The sequence below is a fragment of the Vombatus ursinus genome, unplaced genomic scaffold (assembly GCF_900497805.2).
Source record: "Vombatus ursinus unplaced genomic scaffold, bare-nosed wombat genome assembly UNPS02009205.1, whole genome shotgun sequence".
Taxonomy (NCBI): Eukaryota; Metazoa; Chordata; class Mammalia; order Diprotodontia; family Vombatidae; genus Vombatus; species Vombatus ursinus.
The window spans coordinates 5011483-5035184 of record NW_020948983.1 but is presented as its reverse complement, the minus strand read 5'-3'; the positions used below and the strand labels follow the sequence as shown (position 1 = coordinate 5035184).

Sequence of the window (23702 nt, the reverse complement as noted above, 5' to 3'; positions counted from 1 at the left end):
CGTTTGCTGCCTGACAAGTCCAAGAGAAATGCCAGGATCAGAACAGAGGTCTGGATGCAACATGTATTGATTTGACCAAAGCCTTTGATACTGTCAGTGATGAAGGTTTGCAGAAGATCATGGGGAAATTTGGTTGCCCAGAGCAGTTCATCAGTATTACACACCAGTTTCATGATGGCATGCTTGCACAGATTCTGGATAACGGATGATACTCTCAAGCTTTCCCAGTCACCAATGGAGTGAAGCAGAGCTGTGTACTTGCTCCCATGCTTTTTACCCTGATGTTTTCAGGGATGTTGTCAGATACTTTCAACAAGGACTAAAATGGCATCAAGGTCAGCTACCACACAGACTGTAACTTTTTTTGCTTGAAAAGACTACTAGCCAAAACTAAAGTGCAGGGAAAGTTGGTGAGTGACTTTTCTTCACAGATCATTGTGAATTCAATGCAGCCTCTAAGGCTGAGTTGCAACAGAGTATGGATCGATTCTCTGCCACTTGTGCTAATTTTGGCCTGACAATTAACACCAAGAAAACAAAAGTTCTCTACCAGCCAGAACTACTCCATCCATCCATCAGTTGTTGCAAAAGGAGAAATTTTTAATGCTGTGAATAAATTTACTTACCTTGGCTGTACATTTTCCAGGGATGTAAACACCAATGATGAGGTTTACACATTCATTGCCAGAGCTACCTCAGCATTTGGGAGGTTCTGAAGGAAAGTGTGGGAAAGAAGAGATATTAGACTGCCTACCAGACTGAAGGTCTGCAGAGCCATTGTGCTGACCTCATTGTTGTATGCTTGTGAAACCTGAATAGTCTATCAATACTATGCCAGAAAATTGAACCACTTCATTTGAATTATCTTAGGACGATTCTCAAGATCATCATCTGAAGATCAGGATAAGGTACTAGATACTGAGATCCTTTCTTGAGCTGAACTTCCAAGCATTCTGACTCTGCTGCAAAGAGTGCAATTCCAATGGCTAGTCATATAGTTCAAGTGCCAAATGTACATTTGCCTAAAAGACTATTTTATGGAGAACTCACACAAGGTAAGCACTCACACAGAGGCCAGAAGAAGTGATAGAAGGACATTCCCAAAGTCTCTCTGAAGAACTTTGATATCAATTGTGAGATATGGGAGATACTGGCATAGGACCATCCAGCATGGTGTGCACACATCAAATAAGGCATTGTGTTCTATGAGCAAAGCAGAATTGCAGTAGCTCAAAAGAAACATGAGATGTGCAAATTTAGAGACATGTCCATCCCAAATGTTCCTACAGACTATTTGTGCCTGACCTATGATAGAGCCTTCTCAACTCATATTGATCAGATCAACCACAGTCAGAAACACTGTACATTGACCTTGACATCATGATGTCTTTTTGGTCCTCTTTGAATATGAAACAAATGAACAACAAATGAAAGTACATAACAAATGGAATTGAATTGAATTGATGGAGTTGCCTCTATATGTGGCCATAAATACAAACTTAAACCTTAGATACAAATAATGTTGCAATATGTGACACACTGCTTGGCTCAGATAAGGTGCCAGATGATATTCTGTTCTCACTCCTTCTTCATATACTTATAATTGCCACTATTTGAGATGATGGAGATTTACTCAGATGAAAAACAGAAGTGCTCAGTCATAGATTTTCATTTACTTTAGCTGATCCTACTTCTTCAACTGAAGTGCTTATTGACTTGCAAGAATTTGTGTCCAATAATTTCATTTTCATGGCTATCACATGAAAGCCAACTGTGACAATTATGGTCACCTATATGTCATCAGATGTTTTAATTTTAAATGGCATTTATTAGCAGCTTAGGCCTTTCGTGCACTCAGAGATTCATCCTGAAATTATACTAGCAAATTGACAGCAGACATTGCAAATCTTTAAAAAAAACAAAACTTTGTTGATTGCAGTGTCACATGTAGCAATTAACTGACATTACCAATAGCTGCCCTTCCCAATGGAAAAAAAAAAAAAACATTTAAAGTGGAATTTATAATCAGGAGATCACAACTTAGCTGTCAAAACAAGAGGGGAAAAACAATATCAGTACAAGTAATCCCAAGGGATAATTTGAAAGGCAGCTTTGAACTGTGACCTCCTATGTCAGAATTTTGATTATGAAAGATCCATGTAGATCAGGCAACAAGAGTAATGAGATGTATAGACAAATACTCTTGGACAAAAGTTTATTATAATTGTACATTACAGTAGCTCAAACATATCACAGTAGATTCATGATTATAATTTAAAATGCCTTAAATATTGGTAATAATTTAAAATATATGTATATAATAATTTCATTTAGTATCATTTAAACATTCATATTGTAAAAAAAAAGATGTGATTTGTTACTGATATATTCCACTGTCAAAAAATTCTAGAATTTTGTCTGTTGGGAATATGGAGGTTACTTTGCTTCAGTGTAAGATGGCAAGAGATAAAAAATAAGTATCAGCATGAACACAGACCATCCTTATTCTCCCTTAACTTTCATGTTGAGAGAAATGTGATCTGAATTGGGTTTCAGAATTGTGATTCTTACTGAAAATTTGCTATATGAATTTGCTAATAGTGTAGACAGTACAGCTTAAGGGCACACAGTCTCATCATAGAATCATAGATCATAAGAGTAAGAAGTATCTTGTAGATCATCGAATCCATTTATTGTTCTGGTAGAAGTTAAACTAGATGGCCTCTGAGGTCTCACCCCATCATAAGTTCTTAGAATAGGAAGGGACCTCACAGGCCCTCCATCTAAGTAAGCCTCTGCTACAACCATGAATCTCCTGAAAATGTCATCTCTCCTCTGCTTGATGCCCTCCCAGAACCAAGAACTAAGTACTTCACAAATCAACCCAGTTCATTTAAAAATATTTCTAATCATTAGGAAGTTTTGGCTTGGTATAACTCTCTCATTTTATAGATAGTGAACTATAAATCCAGAGAAACAGAATAATTTTCCTTCCAAATAGTTTGGAATCTATTTAACTGTGTTATCATCTAGTCTAGATTTATCTATTTTCTCCAAAGTAGGAAACAAAATCCTTGAGCATGGTGACTGTGCTCTTTGCATATCTAGCACCTAGCATTAGTGCCTCACACATTTCGTAGGCATTTAGCAAATGTTTTTCAAATTGAATTCAATTGAGTTCAATTAATTCAGACTAGTTGAATTTAGTGAAATCCTTTGAATTATAATAATATAGTTTATATGGAATTAAATAAGCTTTTCACTCCCCAAGAATTCACAGTCATTGTAGCTACCACAGATTTCATGGTCTCTTCTTAGGTCATGTCTATGTTAAAGTTATAAAGCCACTGCTAGAGTAACTCTACCTACCCCTCAGGCAAGCTGGTAGCTACATAAATGCTTCTGGGAGGGAAAAACAGTGAAAATGAAAGCCGTGCAACTATTGATTTTCTCAAAGTTGAAGATACCATCCATCCATTCATATTCATTCATTTATTCACCAAGCACTTATTAAAAGATGTCTTCTAGGTGCCAGCCACTATACTAGGTGTTGGGAATACAAAGACCAAAAAAAGTGTTGTACTAAACAGATTAAAATCCTGAAATTTTTATGAACTACTTTTATAAGTGATTAAACAAGTTTGCATGTGACGTGTATTAAATTAATTATAGTGGCATAACTCAAATTCCAGTGTGTATTTCTTACATATATCATAGACAAATCTCTGGGACTCAGTTTCTTCATCTGTAAAGCAGGGATAATATTTTATCTACCTACCTTAAACTATAATTACAAATAAAGAGCTTTGAATATCATGGGGGTGGAGACATGGTGGTAGGGAAAGAGTACAAATCAGTGATTTCATTGCTGTAGGGAACTCCTAGTAATTATACTCAAACTATTAGTATAGATTTGCAAATCAGAATCTTATTGAGTTGCCTGACCCATTGAGATAGTAAGTGACTAGTGACATACAACCACTGCAATTCACAGATAGGATTTGAACCTATGTCTCCAATGCCAAGGCTTATTCTCTTTTGATTTCATGATGCCATTCACAAATCTTAAATTATTCGGTAAATGTGCATTATAATTGTTGCTGCTGCCATTATTACATTGCTGTTCAAAGACCAAAATCCATTCTTGGGCACTCTGGTCTTCTATAGCCTGACTCTAACTTTCTTTTTGGAACTATTGTTGTAGGGCCAAGCCCTCCTGTACAGTGACTAAGTGAGTTTGACCACTCAGGCTATATTGGCACCTATTCATCTCTCCATCTCTTATTTTGGGCACAATGATACATTCAGTATTAGCATTTCTCCTGGAAAGAGCACATCAATTGACCACCCTATAGATCAATTCATTATCACTGTGTGTGACTATTCAATCCAAAATTCCCTTCTTTTACTACCACATTGTATGTATGTATTTGTGTGCATGCATGTGTGTGTGTATCTATACATATCTATCTATATCTATATCTATATAAATCACTGTGTACCTGTATCAGTATATAGATATATCTATCTATCTATACACATGTATAAAAAGTAGTAACTATTTTACTTTTTGTACTTATATTCCCAGTATGTAGTACATTCCAGACATGCAAAAACAAGAATGAGAAAACTTTTACCTCTTCCCCAGTAATTATATTCTTTAAAGAATCATAAGCCAAATACACTTGATTTCTGGTCATCATGCAGAAGGCAATGCAAGCCTGCATTCTAGGTATGAGCAGATGATATATATATATATATATATATATATATATATATCAACCTATGAAGAACTTGAAAGAAGAACAATCAATCAGTAAATATTTATTAAGTGCCTACTCTGTGCCAAGCACTGTCCTGAGCACTGTGAGGACAAACAGAGGCAAAAGACAATCAATCCCTGCTCTCAAGGAGCTCACAATGAAGGAGACAGCAAGCAAACAAATATGTACAAACAAGATGCATACAGGATAGGTAGGAAATAATTTACAGAGGGAAGGCAATAGAATTAGGAGGGATTGGGGAAGGCTTCTTGTAGGAAGTAGGATTTAGTTACGACTTAAAGCAAGCCAGGGAGATCAGTAGCATGACCACAAGAAAGACAGCTTTCCAGGCATAGGGGACAGCCAGAGAAAGTCCAGAGCTGACAGATAAAGTTTCTTGTTTGTGGAACAGCCAGGAAGCCACTGTCACTAGATTTAAAAGTACTTCTTAGACAGTAAGGTGTAAGAAAACTGGTAAAGTAGGAGGGGGGTAGGTTATGAAGGACTTTGAATGCCAAACAACATTTTGTATTTGCTTCTGCAGGCAATAGGATTTTATTGAGTAGGGGGTGACATGATCAGATCTATGCTTTAGGAAAATCACTTTTGTGGCTGAAAAGAGGATGGATTGGAGAGGAGTGAGACCTGAGGAAGGCAGACCCTCCCCCCACCCCCCAAGCAGGCTGTTACAATAATCCAGGTGTGAAGTGATAAAGGCTAGAGGAAAGCAGGAGTTATATTTGAAAGATGTTGCAAAGGTGAAATTGACAGGCTTTGGCAACAGCTTGGATATGGGGCGATAAGAGATGATGAATCCAGGATAACTCCTAGATTGCAAGCCTGAGAGAATGGGAAAATGGTGTTTCCCTCTACAATATAGGGAAAATAGAAGGGGGGGACTGTTGGGCTAAAGATAATAATGAGTTTCATTTTGGATGTATTTAGTTTAAGATGTCTATTGGACATGCAGTTTGAGATGTCTAAAAGACATATGAATATGCTAGGTGGGAAGTAAGCAGAAAGATTGGAGCAGGATAAGTAGGTTTGAAAATCATCAGCATAGAACAACAATACTAGATGATTTCAAGGAATTTTATGATAGAAACAGAAGATGATATAACCGTGTAACAAAAGGATGCATCATAGATGGACAAAAGGTATGTTTTACTGGTACCCTTGTAATATAAGGAGGAGACTAAGGCCCATAATAAGTTGGGTAGATACCTTTTGGAGAATATGAGACAGGCCAAATTGTGTGAATGAACATGGCTGGGTTATGAATTGCATTGTTGGAAGAAAATTTTAAGTAGATGAGATCATACATCCACCCATCTGAGCATTTGAGTATCACTGGAAACCTTGAGGGAAAAGGCTAATAAGAATTGGCCTTGCTTTTTTGTTACTATTTCGACTGTCTATCTTATTGGGGCTTCAACTGGTGATAAATATTGTGACTACATAATAAATTCTTGTAAACCTAGCTTAATATCCTTATTTTAAAAAGTCCAGCAAATTCCTTTGTCTCTGATTATGAGTTGTGGTAGATTTCAAAATGATGGCACAAATAATGTTTTCACTAACATTCTGCTTTAATGAAAATTAGTGCATAAGGAACATTTCAATGTTTTAATAATAAAAATAATATTTACATTACATTTTAAAGAACAAATTGCCAAAACAAGTGGGCTTTCCCCATGTAAGTCAGTCAAAAGAGTGCAACTATTTTCAAAGCACTGTTTAACTGTATACTTCATGATCCAACCAAACAATGAAAGAAGAATTTAATAAGGTGGAACTGATTGGGTCAGACATTTGAATACCTCTGTGGGTATTGTTTAATTGTCCATGAGATTGAGTTGTTAAATAAGCAGACTAATATAAACTGAGTAACATAAAGAAGAGATCCAATAAGAGACTGAACAAAATAATTTTGTTTCCAATGTGTAGTTCTTAATTACAGTGAATTTAAAGGAGTAGTCTGTGTTTATAGGGAGATGTTTGGATTTTATTCTGTGGGAAGAACAAAAGTGAGATACCTTTTATTCTTCTGATGTTAACGGGGTTAGGTTTTTATTTCACATATTTTATTTATTAAATGTCATTAGACTGTAACACAGAAGAAATGAACCTTGAATCAGGAACATGCAAATTGCTAAGCTAACTATGTGCCCTGATTATTGGCTATGCAAGTTAAAATCTTCACAGCATTTTTTAAGCCTACATTTTTGGTGATTTTTTTTTTACTACCAATTCTTATTGTTAAGAAAGGTTCTAAACTGGGCAGTATTAGAAAATCCAAGGGAAGCACAACTATAAGGGAAAATTGAAAAGTGTATAATGGAGATTTCCTCTATTGACATAGAAAAGGGATGGTTTTTAAGCAAATACAAGGTATGACTCATTTCATCAAATTTTCCAGTTAAAGATATTATAAATGCCTCCTGATATTGGAGCCTTGGAGAATATTTGACAAAGTTCTTTTTAAATTAACATAACTGTTGTGAATTTAGGGCTCCCTTTGATTTAAAGACAAATCTGTTCCAAGAGTTTCTTGAGAAAGCCTTGCTCACAGTATAACATTAAAGGGAAGATGATAGTCTATTTTAAATTCAAGACAAATAAAATTTGCAACACTGACAATCTTTCTTTCATATTTGATATTAAGTCTTGTTAGGCTGTTAAGGTGAATGAAGACCACCTGAGCCACAGAGCAGTCTTTAGCTAAAGGTAGGGGGTGGGGAAAAGGGAATGCAGGCAGTTATATGGAACACTAAATCCCTAAAAGAGTTAATAGCTAGGAGTATAGTAAATTGATGATCAGACCTAAGAATAGATCCCACTAACCACTTAAAAACTGCAGAAATTGTTCCAAAATGTGAAAGGACAACCACTGCTAAGGCAAAAGGACAGAAATCCTCTCAGGGAAACCCTGACCAAAAAATAAAACGAAACAAAACAGTAGTGAAGCTCAAGAAGTGAAGAGACAAAAAGGGTCCTGAATACAACAAACAAACTATCTGGAGTAAAATAAAGGATACATTTTCAGAAAGAAGGAAAAATACTATAATCACATGCAGAATACTAGAAGAGAACATAGACCAATCATAATAACCTCAAGCAATTTAGTAGCTATATCAAATAAAGATATTAGTGTGGACAGTAGAACTCTTAAAAATACAAAAGGATGAATGAGAGACTCTGCTGCTAGAATAGATAGCAGAAACATTTGATAAATCAGGAGACTCTGAAAAAGAGATTGGCAGAAATCACAGAATCTCAGAGCTGAAAGAAAACCAAGCAACTCTTTAGTCAAGTAAGACAATGGTCAAGAATATCAAGGGAACTGATATAAAAAAATGTGAAGGAAGGTAGCCCAGCAGTTCCAGTCTTCAAAGTATGTTACAAAGCAGAGATTGTCAAAACAATCTGTTACTGGCAAAGAGGTAGAGTGGTGGATCAGTGAATAGATTGGGTACATAATATACAGTAGGTAATGACCATAGTTATCTAGTGTTTGATAAACACAAAGATCCCAGCTTTTGGGACAAGAACTCGGTATTTGACAAAAACTGCTGAGAAAACTGAAAAGCCGTTTGTCAGAAACTAGGTATAGACCAACATTTACACCATATACCAAGATAAGGTCAAAATAGGTACATGATTTAGACATAAAAGGAAATATCAAAAGCAAATTAGGGGGTCATGGAATAGTTTACCTGTCAGATCTAGGGATAAGGGAAGAATTTATGAGCAAACAAGATAGGGAGCATTACAGGATATAAAATGGATAATTTTGATTATGTTAAAATTAAAAGTTTTTGTACAAACAAAACCAATGGAGCCAAGATTAAAAGGAAAGCAGAAAACTAGAGGAGGAGGGAATGTATAGTAAATTTTTCTGAGAAAGGCTTCATTTCTCAAATATAAAAAGAACTGAATCCAATTTGTATGAATATGAGTCATTTCCATAACTGATAAATGGCCAAAGGATATGATCAGGCAATTTTCAGCTGAAGAAATCAAAACTATCTATAGTCATAAGGAAAAAAAACATACAACAAAAGCTCTAAATCACTATAGATTAGAGAAATGCAATTTAAAACAACTCTGTGGTATCACCTCACACTAATCAGATTGGCTAAAACGACAGAAAATAACATGATGAGTTCTGGAGGGGGTGTGGATAAATTGAGATACTAGTGCACTGTTCTAGAGAGTAATTTGGAACTATGCCCAAAGGCTTATAAAACTGCCCATACCTTTTGACCTAGGAATAACAAACTACTAGGTATATACCCCAAAGAGATTATTTTTTAAAGGAAAAGTACCTATATTTGTAGAAACTTTTTTTTTGTGGTGGCAAAGAATTGGAAATTGAGGGGATATACATCAATTGGGAAATGGCTAAACAAGTTGTGTTATATGATTGTGATGGAATACTTTTACACTCGAAGATTTAAGGAAATAGTTTCAGTGAAATCTGAGAAGACATATGATCTAATAAAGGAGTGCAATGAACAGACCTAGGGAGACTATTTATACAATAACAACAATGTTGCAAAGACAGACAACTTTAAAAGACTTAGGAACTTTTATCGATACAACAACAAACCAATTTCAGAGGACTAATGATAAAACACGCTACTGCCTCCTGACATAGAAATGTACTTGAGGGACAGATTAAAATGTATATTTTTTCAACCTGGCTAAAGTAAGAATTTGTTTTGCTTGAATATTGGTATTTGTTCCAAGGGTTCTTTTTTGAAGTGAGGGAATAAGGAGGGAAGGAAAGAAGGCATAATTTCATCATTTAACAAAATTAATTTAATATAAAATACCAAGAGAATGAATTGGTATTTTATCTAAGAAACAAGAGGCAACAACTGGTGCTTTTAGAGCAGGAGTGACATGGTTAGACCTGTATTTTAGGAATATCAATTTAGCAGCTATGTGAAGGAAGTATTGAAAAGGGGAGATACTGGATGAAGGGAGACCAATTAGGAAATCCCTGAGCGATGTGATCAAGAGCTTCACTAATAAAACCTGAGGATGAATACAGAGATGTGGTGGTGGTAACAAGTCTTGGCTTCTGAATGAATGCCCAAGGGTAAGGAAGAAGGCCTAAGGGGATCTAATTAAGTACTTGGAGCTTTGCTTACAAAAATTATTTATTCCTCACAACAATATCAGGGTAGTGCTACGGATAACATTCTCCTCTTTTAGCAGCTAAAGAAACTGAGGCTGAGAGAGTGACCAATTTACTCAGGTGCATACACCTTGCAAGTGTCTGAAGTGGGATTTGAACCCTGACCTTCCTGATACCCCAAAACATCACTTTCTCTCTACTATGCCACACAGCCTCTTTAAAAATGTTTTCTTGATATATTTTATCTTTATTTCATTTATATTTCCTGAAAGCCAGTCCTTATAACAAAGAATGGAGAGGAGGGGAAAAAATCCACAGTTCAGCAAAATAACCATCACATAGACAGAAAAAAGTCCTGCATTATATGCTTGGTTCCAGAGTTCTACAACCATAATCTGCTCCTGCAGAGAAGTCATGGTGCCAACCATTCTTTTTTGTTTGTTTTCTTGTTATTTCCATCACTGAGTATGTATTGTTTCATTTTCCTGATTCTGCTTAATTCATTTTGCATCTGTTCATATGTTTTCCTATGCTTTTCTATATTCATCATATTCATAGATTCTTATAGTACAGTAAAAGTATTTACGTACCAAAACATGTTTAACCATTCCCAAACTTATTGGCACCTACTTGTTTCCCTGTTTTTGGATTTTAGACCTCACCATTAGACTTTGAACTTTATGACATCACCATTCTCCCAGTCATCCAGTCTTATAACTGTGTAATTATATTTGATCTTTTCTCATTCCTCACTCCCTTACTATCCATTCAATTGTCAAGATTTGCCAATTTTACCTCTTCAGTGTTTCCTAAAACTATTCCCTACCCCATCCTTTCTATTTCTATTGCTACCATCCTACATCAGGCTTTTATTACCTACCCCCTCCACCCCCGATTATTTCAGTAGCCTACTAACTGGTTTTCTTCTAATCACTCTCAACTTCAGTTAATCCTTTACACATTTGCCAGGGTAATCTTCCTATTAGCCAAATCTGATTAAATTATTCCCTTGACTAAAAACTTTTATTAGCTTCCTATTGTAAAGTGAATAAAACACAAAGAAGATAGACTACATTTGAGGCTTTACACCACCTTGACTCAGACTGACTTTCTATCCTTTCTTACCTCATATTATTCCCATCCACACATTTTTTTGCTTGAGTCAGTTTGGACTATTAACTCATGTCTGATCTTACCCACCCTTCTTCCTTCCTCCAGGAATTTGCATATAGAATTCTAGATTTAGAGCTGGGAAGAGTAGTAGCAGTAACAACTATTGCTTTGCCAAGTACTCATTTGGATACACACACACACACACACACACACACACACACACACATACACACACACATGTTTTTAAGGAAGATGCAACTTCCATTGACTTAAAAAAATAGGCCAGTAGTTTCATCTGAGTAATTCTAGGTATGTCATGAATGAAAAGTGTCAGGGTGGCATAGAGGAAGAGAGATTTTTCTTTCCTTAGTAACTTCAAGTGATTCAGTGTTACATTCTCCCAAGCCATAGAGGAGAATCAGAATTAATATCATTTTTTACTTGATTTCTAGTAATCAAAAAAACCATATTCAGTGAAATAATACTTTCACAAGCCTGCCAACATTCAAAGGTATATAATAAAACTTCAAAATTATATAGTATTACAGATGCTGAAACATACTCTCTGCTGGGAAGTAAAGTGTTTTCTTTAATATTTTAACAATGTGATCTGAAAGAGGAATTACCTTCTAATATTATGTTGCAGCTATAGGTATACATTTTAATTGTGCCCTGCATACTTAGATAGCAAATAGAGTTTTGTTTTTTTTTATGTAGCATTTGGCTGACTTTCTTTGGAATTAGTTTCCAAGAATTATTACTAAAGATTAGATGAGTTTGTTTTTCATATCCATATGTAAATCTTTTGTCATTCATCATATTTCCATTTCCATTCTCACATTTTCCATCTTTGTCTAAAAAGTAAGTCTATTCACTCATTCCACAGTTTTTAGTCTCCTGATCATCCACTCATAGTCCTGTGGGATCCAGTCTGCTAGATGGGTGGTCTACCTGTTCTTGATCACCCCTACTATACAATCTGCCTCGAGTCTTTCTGCATACAAGCTTTCAATATACATTTGCTCCATTTTTGTATATTCTTTTAATTGCTGTTTGGATCTAACTTGGTGATTTCATCAATGGAAAGAACTCCCAGTATGAGAAACTCTTTTCACCAATTCAGACTGGTGACATCTCTAGTTTGTACTCTGAGAGTAAGTTGGAACACTGAGAATTAAGTGATTTTCTGTTGGTCTATCTATATGCTCTTTTGGCAACAAACAAGGGGCACTAGGGGCACATTTAATTTCAAATGTATCAGTGAGATTTGTTGGGATGAAACCCACGACTAGACTCTTGCTCTGGATGGTTGTACCTTATTCAAAAGAAACTAGTCATTTTGAAACAGTATCTAACAGACTGGATCCCATAAGACCATGTAGACATGTAGACATACGTACACGTATACGTATACGTATATGTATAAGTATATATATACATGTATATATGTATATATATATATATATAGTCCAATATTAGAGGTCCAAACCAGCTATTCAGAAATACAGATTGAAAATGGTCAATTTAGTCCCAGTAGCTGGAAGTTACTTTTTAAAAATAGGTATTTGTGTACAACTTTATGATCACAGAACATTTTACATATATTTTCTCATATAGTACTCACAACAACCCTATGAATTAGGCAATGCTGGTATTATCCCATTTTATACATAAGGAAAATGAGATTCAAAATAGTTATATGATATTTCCAAAGTCATACACCTTCTAAGTGACTGATCTAGGATCAGAAATAAATCTTTCAGCTCTATGCCCCATACTATTTAAAATGTACTACAATACCTCTCAGGAACAAGATGTAAATAAAATGAAATACAAATCTATCTCATTATTGTCATCTAATATAATTTATTGACTCTCCAGAGGTTCATCATCTTTTTCTATACGACAAATAGGACAGTTGCATTTGAATCTTGTAAACTGGAAAGGATTTATGTATTTGATTAGAAATTATTCACACTTTTCGCACAAATAAAGTCAGATCTAAATAATTGGAAAAACATCAGTTGCTCATGGGTAGGCCAAGCTAATATAATAAAAATCACAATTCTACCCAAGCTAATTTACTTATTCACTGTCATACCAATCAAACTACCAAACATTATTTTATAGAGTTAGAAAAAAAATAATAACAAAATTCATTTGGAAGAACAAAAGGTCCAGAATATCAAGGGAACTAATGAAGAGAAATGCAGGGAATGGTGGCCTCGCTATTCCAGATCTTAAATTGTATTATAAAGCAGCAATCTTCAAAACTGCTTTGTACTGGCTAAGAAATAGAGGGGTGGATCAGTGGAATAGCTTAAGTATGCAAGACACAGTAGTCAATGACTATAGTAATCTATTATTTGATAAACCCAAAGACCCCAGCTTCTGGGATAAGAACTCACTCTTTGACAAAAACTGCTGGGAAAACTGGAAAAGAGTATGGCAGAAACTAGGCATATATCAAAATCTCACACAATATACCAAAATAAAGTCAAAATGGTTTCATAATTTAGATATAAAGGCTGATACTGTAAGCAAACTGGGAGAGCAAGGAATAATTTACCTATCAGATTTATGGAGAACAGAAGAATTCATGACCAAACAGGAGGCAGAGAACATTATGAAAAGCAAAATGGCTAACTTTCATTACATTAAATTGAAAAGTTTTTGTGCAAACAAATCCAAAGCAACTAAGATTAGAAGGTAGAAAATTGAGAAAGAATTTTTACAACCAGTCTCTCTGATAAGAGCCTCATTTCTAAAACATATAGAGAATTAAGTCAAATTTATAAGAATAAAAGTCATTCCCCAATTGATAAATGGTCAAAGGAAATAAACAGGCAGTTCTCAGATGAAGAAATTAAAGCCATCTATAGTCACATGAAAAAATGCTCTAAATCACTATTGATTAGAGAAATGTAAATCAAAATTCTGAGGTACCACATCACACCTATCAGATTGGCCAACATGACAAAACAGGAAAATGATAAATGTTGGAGAAGATGTGGGAAAATTGGAGCACTAATGCATTGTTGGTGGAGTTGTGAAATGATCCAACTATTTTGGAGAGCAATTTGGAGCTATGCCCAAAGGGCTATAAAAATCTGCATACCCTTTGACCCAACAATAGCACTGCTAAGGCTATATCCCAGAGAGAGCATACAAATGGGAAAAGGACCCAAATGTAAAAAAGTATTTATAGCAGCTCTTTTTGCGGTGGCAAAGAATTGGAAATTGAGAAGATGCCCATCAATTGGGGAGTGGTAACAAGCTGTGGTATATGAATGTGATGGAATATTATTGTGCTATAAGAAATGATGAACAGGCTGACTTCAGAAAAACCTGGAAAGACTTGTGTGTCTGATGCTGAGTTAAGTGAGCAGAACCAAGAGAATGTTGTACACAATAACAGCCATGTTGTGTGATGACTAATATTGATAAACTTAACCCTTCCTGGCAGTACAAGTATCTAAGACATCTTCAAAGGTCTTGTGATGGAAAATTCTATCCACTTTCCAAAGAAAGAGCTATGGAGTTTGAATACAAATCGAAGCATACTATTTGCTATTTTTTTCTTCTTTTAAGTTTTGTTTCCTCTTTCTGGTAGTTCCTCCTATTGGTTCTAAGTCTTACAACATCACTAATTTGAAAATATGCTTAATAGGAATGTATGTGTATAGCCTATATCAGATTGTGTGCCATCTTGGGGAGGGTGGTGGGGAGGAATGGGGAGAAAAATTTTAAGCTCAAAATCATATGGAAGTGACTGTTGCTAAATCAAAATAAATTAATTAAAAAAGATTCAATAGGAGAACAGAAAGGTGACCTTTTCATGTTTTATTTTTGAGAAACAGTAGGGATGGATGGCAAAGGAATAAAATAATTAAACACTTTGAATACAGAACTTTCATCCAATAGTTGGTAAAAAAAAAATGAAATCTTTATCCCCTTCATTTCTTCCAACAATAAATACACCTTTTTTAAAAAAGAAATTATTCCTAAGAACTTTGTATTTAAATAACTTCGCCAACTACTTAATCCCAGATTAGCTTCCTCTTGCCATGTACTCTTTTTGGGGATCTCTTTTATCTACTATCCCATTCTCAAATAATACAAACATAATTAGGAAGATAAATCTGAAAAAAATTGTTAGACATTCCAAAGTCAAATAGGAATTGTTTTTGATTATTAATGTTACAACCTCCCAACATTGTCTATCAGTCAGTAATTTGCATAAGTTACTGTCCTGGGTGCCATAAAGAGCATGTAGGTATAAAAAGCAGAGCCCACATTGAGGGTGCTCACAGTCTAGTTGAAGACATAGGATATAGACGTACAAAGTCAACTAATAGAATTAGGTAGCATATGGAAGAAAGGCAATATCGCTGAAAGAACATTGGGCCTGAAGTCAAAAGACCTGGTCTCCAATACTAGCTCCATCACTAGCCAACTCTGTGAACTTGACCAATTAATTAACTTCTGAGGCTTAGTTTTTCCCTCCTCAATTTAGGAATAGTATTACTTACTCTATCTACCTCCCAGGAAATTCTGTGTTAAGAAAAAATTAATAGTACAATCAGTAATACCTATAAGAGATTAGAAAAGAAGAGAAATTATCCTGGCTTGTGCATCAGGGAAAGCTTCATAGAGGAAGTGGGACCTGAACTGGGCTTTGGGTAGAATTTAGAGAAGCCTAAAGGAGAAGAAAGGACATTTCATGCAGGAATAAATGAATGAGCTAATTTGTAAAGCCAGAAACATTTTGTCTAGAGATTGTGGCTATAATAGAGGGTAATAGTGGGTGGAGAGGTTGGAGAGATACTGAGCACTAATCAAAGAGGTTTGTATTTTATTCTTTAGGAAATGTGGAACAATGGAAGAGTTTTGAAGAGTAATTTGTCAATGATAAGAATGGATTAGAAGAGACAACGATGGATTTGAATTATGAGACTATGAGAAATTATGAGACTTTTGCCATAGTATAAGTTCGAGGTGATAAAAGACCAAATTGTACATGGAAAGGGGGAAGGTAGATTTGAAAGGCATTAATTACTAGAGAACAGGCAGAAATTCATGATAAGTTGAATGTTGAGAGCAAAGTAAAATACTAGATAATTAATAGTGGATTGCAGATTGGAAATTTTATACTATCTTGAGTCTTTAAAAATACATTTTGTGGGGGCAGCTAGGTGGCGCAGTGGATAGATCACCGGCCCTGAAGTCAGGAGGACCTGAGTTCAAATTCAGCCTCAGACCAAACACTTGATACTTACTAGCTGTGTGACCCTGGGCAAGTCATTTAACCCCAATTGCCTAAAAAAAAAAAGAAAGAAAAATACATTTTGTGAGTGACTTTTGTCTTTATATTACCATCATTCAACCTCTAGACAGAGCCCTCCTTTGTGATAAAGAAAAACAACTTAATAAAAATATTTAATACATTGATCTCATCTGATAGTGTTTGTAATATTCTATACAAATAGTCACCTGCCTCTCTGCCTTGGAGTAATAGATTTCATAATCTGTTCTCTGGGACCTTCATTGATTTTTCAGTGACTTGGTTTAACTTCTATTTAGTAAACTTGTTATTTATGTTGTAGAAGTCACTATGTGGGGCAGTTAGGTGATGCAGTGGATAGACTGCTGGCCCTGGAGTCAGGAGGACCTGAGTTCAAATCTAGCTTCAGACACTTACAAGCTGGATGACCCTGGGCAAGTCACGTAACTGTTTGCCTCAGTTTCCTCATCTGTAAAATGAACTGGAGAAGGAAATGGCAAACCACTCCAGTATCTTTGCCAAGCAAATCCCAAATGGAGTCATGAAGAGTCAGATATGAGTGAAATTACTGAACAAAAACAAGTTAATATATATATATGTATATATATGTATATATATGTGTGTATATATATATATATATGGTATTCTTTTGGCTTGCTTGTTTTTGCATCAGTTCAAATCTTTCAATGTTACTCTGAATTATTTATATTTGTCATTTCTTACTGTAAAATAGTATTCCATTAAATTAATATACCATTGTTTTTTCAGCCATTTCCCAATCAGTGAACACTGCAATCTTAATAAAGATGAAAATGTGCTTGCTTTCTATTTTTAATTACAACAAAGAAGCATATATAGAGAGGCAATGTAGTGTAATGCAAAAAACTTTGGCCTTTAAGATTTGAGACCATGGTTCTATCCCCAACTCAAACATTTTCTTAACCATATTTTACATTCAGCATTTTTATTGGCATAGTCTCTCTTACTTTCACTAAAATGTGTATCTGATTTTGTCTATCATAGCAATCTTTTGAAATTCAGGTTAGTGCTCAGTTATGCCTTAGGAATTTTCAAAAGTCAACCATGCAGTTTAACTGTACTCCTGTCTGCCAATGGAATTCATCTGTTATTTATTTAAGACTTATTTATCATGATATAAAAGTCTATGAGGTAGTTTCTTTTTATCCCCATTTTGCAGATAAGAAAACTGAGGTTCAAAGAAATTAATCGACATGCACAACTGGAAAGCTTCTGAAAATTCAAACTCAGGTCTCCCTGACTCCTCTAGCCAACTGTGGACTTGCGCTGCATTACTGCCTCTCAGCTATCAAATGATAAAACATGTTTCTTATAAAGTAAATTATTTCTATAAGACCTCCATAGACATAAATATAATCCCCAAATCCTTATTTGATAGTTAAAATATTCTTATTTATTGGCTTTATAAACATTGCTTACTGAATGTCAGTCTTTTAACAATATTTCCCTTGGCAGGCATGAAGGGGCAGGTAAAGTATTAACAAAAGGTAGAGAGGATATCTTATTGTCTTCACATCTGTGTTCATTACTGTTTTTGTGACAAAAAGGCCATTGAGTCTATCCATTCAGGTGTCTTTTTTTTTCCCTAGGAAGAAATGGATTAAGCAAGATCTGTAATTTTGTGCCAACCAAACATTATGCATATAAAGGGCAAGGTCTAAAAATTATTATTTAAGGAACAAATTAGAAGGCAAACTCCCTTAACTCTTTTATAATAACATTTTTACCAGATAAAACATATTTAATAAGTCTAAATTTTGACATACAACATGCCATAATTATCATGCTTTTTTATTATCTTTGCCAAATTATCCTTGCTGTTTTCTAAGTGACTTCAGTGAGACAGATTTTTCATTTCATGCTACACAAATAGCAATTCATTAGTGCCTATAATGGTACTTATATTTGATCAACCATATTAAGCACTGACCTATTTACGGGATGGTTCAAAGACTAATGGTACATATATTTGGAATCTGATAGTCTTAGACTATGGTAAAAATGAAACTCAATATTTTATAACTGCTAAAATTCATACTGGAACAATGAGTTTAAATGACCACCAGTTAGTAAGCAAATGATATGTCAGAAATCTGTATAATTTAGTAGTCTATTAAGCTTCACAGCACTACTTCCCACAAGAACTAAAAGTAAGAACTCTGAAATTGTATATTAGATCATCATCACCACCATCATTTACTTAAGTGTCTCATACTCCTTTATGAAAATTAGGCACAATTTAAATGTAATGTATTTGTCCTACAACTAAAGAAATAAATATTTATCAGCTTAATAACTGACTTCTTTTTCCATATACAAGTAAATGTCATCCCCAAATATGATTTTAATATGTGATTTTACCTGTAATAGACCCAGCTCTACTGGTGACTTGGGGTGTGACCCTGGGCAAATCAATCCCCTGTTCAGGGCCCCAGTCTCTGTAAAATGCTTTAGCTGGAGTACGTGTTTTCTTCCAACCTTAAATCTTCATGACTCTATGATTATGTCATAGTTGCCGATGTTCTGATCTTTGGCCAATGACTAACATGTTCAACTAATTGTTTCATTATGGTTTATTTCTCCCCCCCCCAACCACCACTTGTTAAGTTAAATTCTCCTACTGTATAGCTCTACCTCTAGTAAGTACTCAATTGAAATGATTATTTGAAGAACCAAATGACTGTCTTCCTCTTGTCTTTAGCCTTGGGCTTCATGTTTCCCCTACAAGCTTTCTTTCCCATTCTAATTTGGGATTTGAACATTCTTTTTACATGGTCAATCCTTACCACCCACCACAAGGTACCTTCTCCTTCCAAAATCAATGTTCTATCAAATAGTAATTTAATAAATTATCCATAGCCTCCTAAGACAGTGATTTAATAGGAGCTATCACCTTACTTATCCCAAGGTTTTTTTTTTTAAATTCTTAACGTCTTGAAGGAGGTTTCCTATTTATTTAAAAAAAAAAAGGCAAATGTTACCTTAGGTAACTTCTTGTGACTAATTTCAGGAAGAAATTCCTGTGTGCATAAGTACAAGTGCTTTTACAAATATGGCTCTTAATTATATATTTTAGGTCACGTATGGGATTATTTGGGCTAGGATGTTCTTAGGCATTGTGAACAGCGGCAGCTTGTGGAATCCTCTCATAAATAGCGGGTCCCCCAGATGGAAAATTGCAGAAAGCTGTGCATTATCGCTTCTAGAAAAAACATCACAGGATTTAATTTAATTAGCTGCATAATTTCCTTACCTTGCTGCAGAAATTGGCTCAAATAAAATGGTTCAGAACATTGTACATTAAAATTAATTCTGAACTCTCGAAAAGTATGTGATTACTTCACTAAATAATTAAGTAAACAGTCTAGCAGAGTGCTAATTTTAAAAATAAATGCACAGTATTAGTGATAGTGCTACACATTCAGTTGTGCCTAGTTGAAGGGATTTCATTGCAGTTGCATTACCAAGATTTTAAAAATAATGTGTATATTATGATGGAAAAATTTCTGAAAATTCTATTCAGTTTGCAACATTTTTATTGCCATGATTTATAATAATTTAATTAACTCACTCTAACAAGTTATTTTTGCCCCCCTTGCTATATTCAATATGTCTAAGTGTTAGCACTACCTTTTGAATATCAAGGAATCTGCAGGGACTTGGATAAGTAGTTGCATCAGTACTAGCAGTTCATTCAGAGAAGCAGAGACCCGAGGTCAGCACAGAACAGCCAGGGGGGAACAGTTGATCAGGGTTTCAAGTAGGCAAATGATCTCATTAACAATTATCCCTCAGCCTTCCCAGTAAAATCAGGTGTGAAAAAAAAGATGTCCATTGTCATCAATATTATTTGATATTGTACTGGAAATCCTAGCAATAGTAACAAGAGGGGGGAAAAAGAAATAGAAGGAATCACAATAGGGAATGAGGTAATAAAACTCTATCTTTTTGCAAATAATATACTTGGAAAATCCTAAAGACTCAACTAAAATGTTAATTGAAATAATTTCAGCAAAGTAGCAGGATATAAAGTAAATATACATAAACCATCAGCATTCCTATCAGGATCCTTAAGGAAGAGATAGCTAGAGATACCCTATTTAAAATAACTCTAGACAATATAAAGTACCTGGGAATACACCTACCAAAACTCAGGATCTATATGAAGAAAACCATAAAAAAACTGCACACAAATAAATGGAGAAATATTAATTGTTCATGGGTAGGCAGGGCCAATATAATAAAAATGACAATTTTCCCAAAATTATATACTCAATCCAATCCCAATTAAATTATCAAAAATTATTTTATAGAGCTAGAAAAAATAATAACAATACTCATTTGGAAGAACTAAAGGTCAAGAATGTCAAAGGAACTAATGGGGAATAATGTAAAGGAAAGAGGTTTAGCAGTACCAAATCTTAAATTATGTTATGAGATATTATCAAAATTATCTGGTACTGGCTAAGAAATAGAAATGCAGATAAGTAGAACAGAGTAGACATACAATCTACAGCAGCAAATGAATATAGTAATCCAGTGTTTGACAAGTGTAAAGACTTAAGTTTTGGGGATAAAAAAAATCATTATTTCATAAAAAAAATTGTTGGGAAAGCTGGAAAGTGGTCTGGAAGAAATTGGGGATAAGCCAGTATCTTATACTATTTACCAAGATAAGGTCAAAATGGATATACAGGGAGAACTCACAAGGAAATTAGACCATAGACCATATTACTGACTAGACTTATGAATAGGTAAACAATTTATGAATAAACAATAAATAGAGTGTTATGAGATACAAAGTGGATAATTTTAATTACATTAAATTAAAAAGTTTTTGTACAAATAAAACCAAGTTTATAAGGAAAGCAGAAAACTGGGGGGGGGGAGGATTTTTATAAACAGTTCCTCAGATAAAGGTCTCGTTATCTCAAATATATAAAGAACTTTGTCAAATCTATAAGAATGCAAGCCATTCCCAAATTGATAAATGCTCAAAGGATATAAACAGGCCGCTTTCCAATAAGAAATCAAAATAATTTACAGTCATATAAAATGCTCTAAATCATTATTGATTAGAGAAATGGAAATTAAAACAACATTTAGATATTTTGCTATAAGACTGGCTAAAATGATAGAAGGGGAAAGTGACAAATGTTGGAGGGAATGTGGAAAAATTGCCTTAATTCATTGTTGGTGGGTCTGTGAGTTGATCCCAACCATTTTGGAAAGAGATTTGGAATTATGCCCAAAGAGTTAGTGAACTGCCTATATATACCCCTTAATCTAGCAATACCACTATTAGGTCTGTTTCCCAAGATGATTAGGGAAAATGGAAAAGAACCTACATGTTTTAAGATATAGCAACTCTCTTTGTAGAGGCAAAGAACTGGAAATTGTGGGGATGCCCAACAATTGGGGAATGGCTAACCAAATTGTTTAGGGAGGGAATTACTCTACTATGAAAAATGATGAACTCACTGATTTTAGAAAAGCATGGAGAAACCTCCACAAAATAATGAGGAATGAAATCAACAGAACCAAGAGAACATTGTTTACAGTAACAGCAGCATTGTTTTGAGAACAACTTTGAACAACCAAGTCATTCTATTATAAATACCCAAACTAACCTCAAAGATCCTGTGAAGGAAGATGCTATTTGAATCCAGAAGAACTGACATATGTGTGTATGTATATGTGTGTGTGTTTATATATGTGTGTGTGTGTGTGTGTGTACATGTATATGTTGTGTGTATGCATATATGTGTAGATGTGTGTATACACATGCACATACACATACAGATTTGTGTCTAATGGTAGCCAACTCAAAGTTTGGGATGGGAAGAAGGGAACAAAAGTCATGGGATAATTTTGTTGTATATTGGAAAGGAATAGCAAGTTGTACATAATGGATCTGTAATTTCAGGTGCAATCCTCTGTTTTTATATACCACTTTGTTATGGCAATGCTTGTTTTATTTATTAAATTCAGAATCAAATAAATTTTAAAAAAATAATTAACCCTCAAAGAACTCAAATGACACTTAATTTAGGATCTCTTCAGTACATTTATCATATTTCATAATTGCATATTCTATAATATTATATTGTGGTTGTTTGTGTCCTATCCCTCTAATTTGATTGTAATTTCCATGAGGTCAAGGGCCTTGTCTGATCTACATATCGTACTTCCTTCAGTGCTTAATATGATGCTCTCATCACAAAACAGCTATTTATTTCATCAATATTTGTTGAATAAATGGATTTTAAATGCTCATCACTAGCTGTAGAAATAAAATTGTTCTCACTGCCTGATTTCCTGAATGTGGTTATATGCATAGTTTATGGATTTAATTTTCAAAGTTTGAATGACAGAGGAGTCATGGGGTTGGAGTTTAGCATAATTCTAGACTTCAGCATTGGTTATCCTCCTTCTTTCTTCTGGTTTCATTTTAGTAAGAATGTTTAAAAGATTTGTATGATTCTGTTACTGTGACTACTCTGGCCACCCACAGGTGACTAGAAAAATGTCACATACTGAGTGCCATTAGATAGGTTAATATTTTTAGATAGTCTTAAAATTGTATGATTCTTAGGACCCTCTGCAGCCCTTTCTAACATACTGTCACTGCAGAAGATTACGGGGAACCTGGTGATCATTTTTTCATGGGTTACCATGGAGACCTAATTCATCACCAAGTTGTGAACCTACTGGTGATGATATTCTTCATACTTAGATTGGTTGATCCTCAGAAATCAGACACTGCTAGATGCTATACCAAAACCTTTCCAGCCTCAAAGAATGGGCTCTCCTGAGGTAACCTTTGAAAGCTCAGTGTCAGCCAGGCAAGATGGGGCAGACCTGTAACTCCTTCTATTCAGGAGGCTGAAGCTGGTGGATCACTTGAGAGTTGTGTAGTAGGGCTAAAGTCAATCAGATGTCCACACTAATTCATGTATCAGTACGGTGAGCTCTCACAAGTGGGAGACCACTAGGCTGCTGAAATGGAATTGATCAAAACTTCCATGCTGGTTAGTAGTGGGCTTGGGCTAGTGAGTGAATATTGTACTTCATCCTGAGCAAGATAAGGAGATTAAATCTCAAAAAATAAAATAAAAGGGCCTCAAGGTGTCATCTACTATTTAAGTAGGGCTTCTTATAAAGGGACTGTCAATTAGCATCATTAACTCCTAATTGGAAATTCTGTACTTTGGTGAAACTATAATTTCATCAGGATTAGTACACTATGTTCTACAAATATAAGTTATGGCATCTCCATGACATCTTATCCTGTGTTTTTCTTGTCCACATTTTCCTTATAAATCCTTGGTAGAGAATCTAACTAAGCAATAAAAGT

At 34.8% G+C, this 23702-nt stretch overlaps 1 protein-coding gene across 4 annotated transcripts in view; it reads left to right on the top strand.

Moving 5' to 3' along the window:
• The window catches only part of ATRNL1 (attractin like 1), a 1209934-nt gene that overhangs the window by 797863 nt on the left and 388369 nt on the right, over positions 1 to 23702 (top strand). Inside the window, exon 26 of one of the 4 annotated variants that reach the window (XM_027852051.1) lies at positions 15889 to 16223. The exons of the other annotated variants lie outside the window; for them this stretch is intronic. Within the exon in view, the coding sequence (XP_027707852.1) occupies positions 15889 to 15948 (60 nt within the window). The 3' untranslated portion in view covers positions 15949 to 16223. Of the gene's footprint in view, positions 1 to 15888; positions 16224 to 23702 lie in introns of those variants that run through there. 4 annotated transcript variants of the gene reach the window in all.